Source organism: Pavona decussata, unplaced genomic scaffold (genome assembly GCF_977016875.1).
Source record: "Pavona decussata unplaced genomic scaffold, jaPavDecu1.1 SCAFFOLD_602, whole genome shotgun sequence".
In the NCBI taxonomy this organism is placed as follows: Eukaryota; Metazoa; Cnidaria; class Anthozoa; order Scleractinia; family Agariciidae; genus Pavona; species Pavona decussata.
In genome coordinates this window covers 6,460,001-6,465,539 of record NW_028145860.1, presented here as the reverse complement: position 1 = coordinate 6,465,539, position 5,539 = coordinate 6,460,001, and the positions used below count along the sequence as shown (strand labels likewise).

The following is a 5,539-nucleotide window of genomic DNA, read 5'->3' as shown; positions in this document are numbered from 1 at the left end:
CCTCCCATAGTGCATCGCGCGTTTTTTCACTAGTTCCCAGTCTGCATCATGTTGGACGCGGCCTCTGCCATTTTTGGGCACTCTGCTGCAGCCTTATGTTAGGGATCGTTCATTTTTTATGAGCATGGGGGGGCTGGTGGGATTTAGGGGGGGGCCACGAGAAAAAAAATGGCACTAAAGGGGGGGGGGGGGGGCTACCAAAAAAAATTGAGTGAAAGAGGGGGGGGGGGGGGTCACCAGCAATAATTGGCTAGTAGGGGAAATTGAAAGTGGCTCAACACAGAAACAGATGAAGAAATCGAATATTATTTTTATTTCATTTAATACGATTTTCCTAACCACTTTTAATTTGTTTTACATACTGAGATCGAAATCTGCATTTCATATTAACAACAACTGAGGAAATGAAGCATATCTGTTGGAAAAGCAATAATGAATATAAACTGAAGTAGACACCTATGTTTGTACAAGTTCAAATTAATATAAAAACGTAACAGTCTCACTATTGAATCATCCGTGGGGGAGTAGTTTTCTATTAAGTGGTTGTACTCAGAACTATATCAATAGATTGTTTAATGTTCTGTTTAATAGTACTCACTTTTATAAAGACTGTTGATTAGTAAATTATTTGAACCCAGGAGTATCAGTAGACTCAGTAGTATGCCTAGTGTGAACATCCAGATTAGTTTTTAGTAATAGAACTGTTGCTGGTGACTTCAGTTGACGGTAAATCTGAGCCGTAGGCCATCTTCAGAAAAGCTTGTAACTGTCATTTTTAATAGCAGTTCTTTAATATCCAGCCGTGTAGGAGGGGGGGGGGGGGGGGTTCGAACGAACCCCCTTTGAAGATCAATAATGGCGGAAGAAAAAGCACAATGAGGAGATTGAACAACTACATGAGGTGTACCATGCGAGAGAGTAGAATGTCCGCCCTGGTTCTAATGTATATCAAATATGATATGCCTGTCAATCTTGACGAGATAGTCAATTTGTTTGAAGGCCTACACCCGAGAATGATGCAGTTTACCAGCTTGGTGTATGACTATCAGCAGATCGAATAGCTATCAGAACTTGACAGGGCGCGGAATGTACATTGAACCGTTCTTGTTTAAGTTGAGACAATTATGCCGCAGAAATGATGTATATAGCTTAAAAAGCTGCTGTAAAACAAATTTGTGATTTGCCTAAAATGGGTCTCAAAATGCAGGAAATGAGGTTTCTGGGAACCGAAATTTTCAAAAATTTCCGGGGGAGCATGCCCCCGGACCCCCCTAGTAAGAGCGCCTCCGGCGCTTAACAAACACCCCTATCTAACCCTTTCCTACGCGCCTAATATCTGTGTGTCCCCTGTTTTTTTTCTGTTTAATATGACTCGTAATCGTTCATTGGTATGCTTCGATCCGTATTTTGTTAGTCAGATCTGTACGTGTATTGTTTCTACTCGAAGGGGAGTAATTTCACGTTAAACATTTGCTTGATTATTTTTATAGTTCCTCTAAGAATCTAAATGGAAATTTAGGGTTTGCCGTTGGCGTAAACGTGTTGCTATCTATAAAACGTTTTTTTTTTTTAACAAGAGAAATCTTTACCTAAGCAGAGAACGGTAACTTTTTAATAGTACTGTAAAGAAATCACAGTAACAATTACGTTTATCTTTGATATAAACAGTACATAAGCGTTTTGCTAAAGTTAGGAGTATGATTTGTTTCTGGTTGGGCGGGAGGGGGGGGGGGGGGGGGTCATCAGAAAAAAATAGTTTCTGCTTGGGGGGGGGGCCATGTGGAGAAAAATTGCATGCTAGGGGGGAGGGGTCATACATTTTCGTAGTGGCAATTAACCAAATCCCACCAGCCCCCCCATGCTCATAAAAAATGAACGGTCCCTTAGGATAGTTGCGTTAATTTCTTCAGAATTTCATTGTAGGTCTGCACTGGGAATTTTAGGCCTTTGGATATATTTTTTGGTTTGTCCATAAATGAGACTGCAGAACCTCGTTTCTCACATGAATTATCAGGTGGGAATCACAAAAAAACTACAAAAACAAAAAAGTCAAGCTACACGTTAAACACGGAGCGATCCTATAAAAGGGAAGGACACGCCCCTTTGAAGCGCTTTGTTGGCTTCCAAACGGATCAGTATAATGGTGGATGGCGTCGGTAACGGTCGAGGAAAAAAGAGAGAAGAACTATCGTTTGTAAAATCGAAGAGGGAATCGATTTATCAATAAAAATAAGCTAAACGCTAACTATATATCTTGTAAAACACCAGAAATTAGCGAGATTAACGATAATAACGGAAATAATTAAGTTTCGTTGCCGCAATCGAAAGATGATACGAAACTTACCTCGAAATTCGAAATCCTTCTACCAAATACATAGTACAAAGATCGAAACCATTATAAACTGAAGCCTGCGACGAACTGGACATCTGCATCCCTCCATCTGAACATGCCGATAACCAAAACGAGTTTGTGTCGTTCGCCATTTTCAAAATTTAGCAGATGTTTTCCGCTAAACGGCCGCTCGAGTCGTCATGTCGGGTTCAAGTTTATTACCGCTTGTGTATTAATCGATCACATACGTGAAAACTAACTCTACTAATCCGCTGGAAGTGGCAGCAATAAATTCTAAACTTTTATGCACAAGTCAAAAATAAAAACATCTAAACACATTTCGTACCTGATCATGCATATTTGAATAATTTGCTAATTCGAAAAATCACCAAAGATATAAACAAAACACGACCCGATGTTGCTCTCATGTATCTTATGGATGAAATGATAATGGCAATGGCTCTCACATCATTATTAAAATTAGCCAGTACCAAATATATTCTAAGTTTTATTATATACAGTAAGCAATAGAGAGAGAGGCCGGCTTCAAAAGGATTATCAGCTCCGTCGTCTTGCGTGCGATCGCTCGCCGCTTGAGAGACTGCACTTTTCTCCTCCGTTTCCCGCTCCGTTGTTTCTTTTAGGCTTCGTTTCCGCGACTTTGTGTCTTTACTTATCTCTCCCCCACTAAACGACACAAAGGATCGAAGCGATTCCATCTCGGAAGCCGGTTTCAGAAGAACAACCTATTTCGAGACAGAGTTTGTTTACGAACTTTATCCTAATCATTTCGGAAATATCTCGAAAGGATAAGATTTTACCAGCCGATAAATGAATTTCCGATCTCAAAATAGACGGATAACTTAACTTTCTAAATTCTTCTCCTGTAGCCATATTCGTTGGATTGATTTTGAACAAAATAATTCGAACTAAAACAGCTTTTCCGTCAACTCGTCACGTCCTTTCGAATTGAAGTTACGGGAACGTGAACGTGCTAAAATAAGATTTTTGGTAATCAACCAATCCGATACGCGCGTTTTGGATTTTTGATTGACAGTCTGAACCGTTCAGCCTGGTCTTATAGGATCGCTCCGTGTTTAAGGAAGGACCGAAGTATTTTTGTGCGGTTTATGACTGTGCGGGAAAAGCAGATCTCACCAAGGCCTATTGGAATCCAAAAAGAAATTTTGGGGTAACCACGCATTTTTCAGAGATAATTAAGCAATAATATCTCTAAAAAACGCCAAAATATAAAGCAATGTATGGGATTTTTTCCTAAATTGAAGCTTAATTATCTCTGAAAAATGCATGGTTACCCCCAATTTTCTTTTGAGATACCAAAAGCATTTAATAAGTTCTGCTTTCTCCGCATAGTTTTAAACCGCGCAAAAATATCCCTGTATTAGTGCGCACTACCCATAGGAAACCCGACTATCTCGAGATGCGCAGAACGTATGCGCAGTAACAATAGTAGGCACCGTCCTTAAGAGTCGTTAGGCGCAGAATAGTCGAAGAAAAATCTTCATCCACATTTTTTTTAGCCGTTAAAATACGTCAGATGTCACACCAATTATAATAAAACTGAAAACAATTTGTACAGTATCACACCCAGGGTGGACATGTATCTGGGCCTTCATTTCATACATTATTACGACTGGCTGCTATACGCTTTCAATTCATCCATGCCCATTTGAATAAGACTTCCTGGCCTGCGGGCAAGCTCACAGGAGAGGGGGGGGGGGGGGGAGGCTAATGGTCCACTGGATTTCTACACTTGAGACAGAGAGAAAAAGCTCAATGCAGGCCAGCATCGAACAATCAACCCTCCGCCGGAACGTCGAGGCGGGGAACTAAGTGGACAGAGTAGGATATTTGCCGCCTAAGAGCTAAGCAACAGGAGAGCTAAGGGAAGTAGACATTTCAAGGTAACTTAGTTGTGGGTTTTTTGTGTAGTATGCTATCGGTATACAGGCAGGCTAACACTCCCGCTTTGGTCTGCACAGTCACATGCACAGTAAGTGATGCTCCCGTATCAGCCGAAAAAGACTCTCAAACTTCAAGGGAAAAGATAATGATCTAGCGAGATTGAGGGATGCCGACTATCGGCCGATATTGTCGACTGCCGGTCGATAAATTGGCCGATGTTCCACGGACACATCGGTTGATATCCTCTTTTGGAAACAAGATCCACGAGAACCAAAAACATCACACAAGAAACTACAACATCTATTAATAAATACTTCGCTGTTTAATAATAATTTGAGTGTTCCGGTATAAATACAATAATTACTTGTCTGATAATTAAACTCATCTTTGAACATTTTCAAGAAATTGATCCTTTCGAAACAATACATTAAAATGTTGAAACTTTCTCAAAAAGGTCTTGAACCAATCTCCTTTCAGAAGTCATAGTTACCATACCATTAGTCGAGATTTTTACCCCGTAGGAAATGGGAAAGACCTATCTCATATTTATAAAATAGTTGGAACGTATAGGGAACATGGTTATCAAAACATCGATCATTTTAAAACTGGTTCGCCTCGAGTGTGTGAGAGAAAGCTATCTGATGTTGTCAACCGACAAATCCAAAACTGCTTTGGGCTTAACTTAATAGTAAAATTACAGTTCTTTTCTATCAACACGACCAAGGAAAAAACAAGCTCATGTCATTTGATTAAGAGCTCACATACTCCTTGGCTTTCAGTCCTGCAATATGATTCATGTAATCATTCAAATAATAGCTACCAAGCGTCACCACTAGGCGCTATCCTTTCTTTCAATTTAGGTAAGGAAACCTGTCAGGTTTGTATTCAGGAGCTCGGTACGACGCACAGGTTTAATTTTAAAATCACAATTCTTATGTGCCTGGTTTCTTGGAATACGATGGCACAATACCATATTACGTTAAATTTTCCATGGAAACTGTCCAGTGTCAACTTTTAGCGCCGTCTTCAGGTTCATCTGGTTTTTCCCCATTTGTTCCATTGACACGCGACCCAGACTCCCCCTCCGTCGAGTGGCCGTTAGTGAGGATTGGAGCGGATTCCGTGACGTCAAACTCGTCGAAACGCAGTCTCTTTTGCGGCACCTTGGATTGACCGTGCACAACAGCACGCATGGAGGCATTAATTCTTGACAGACTCTCACGATCAGTAGACTAAAGACAGGGAAATATAATACCATTAGGGTGCAAATACACTGTTATA

The 5,539-nt window shown here is 40.5% G+C and overlaps 1 protein-coding gene across 6 annotated transcripts in view; it reads right to left on the bottom strand.

Moving 5' to 3' along the window:
* Positions 1-4,561: 4,561 nt before the first annotated feature.
* Positions 4,562-5,539, bottom strand: part of LOC146449716 (retinoblastoma-associated protein-like) — a 30,536-nt gene continuing 29,558 nt past the window's right edge. For all 6 annotated transcript variants that reach the window (XM_085101667.1, XM_085101666.1, XM_085101664.1 and 3 more), the window contains one exon: positions 4,562-5,490. In XM_085101667.1, the coding sequence (XP_084957793.1) occupies positions 5,266-5,490 (225 nt within the window). In that variant the 3' untranslated portion in view covers positions 4,562-5,265. The remainder of the gene's footprint in view (positions 5,491-5,539) is intronic.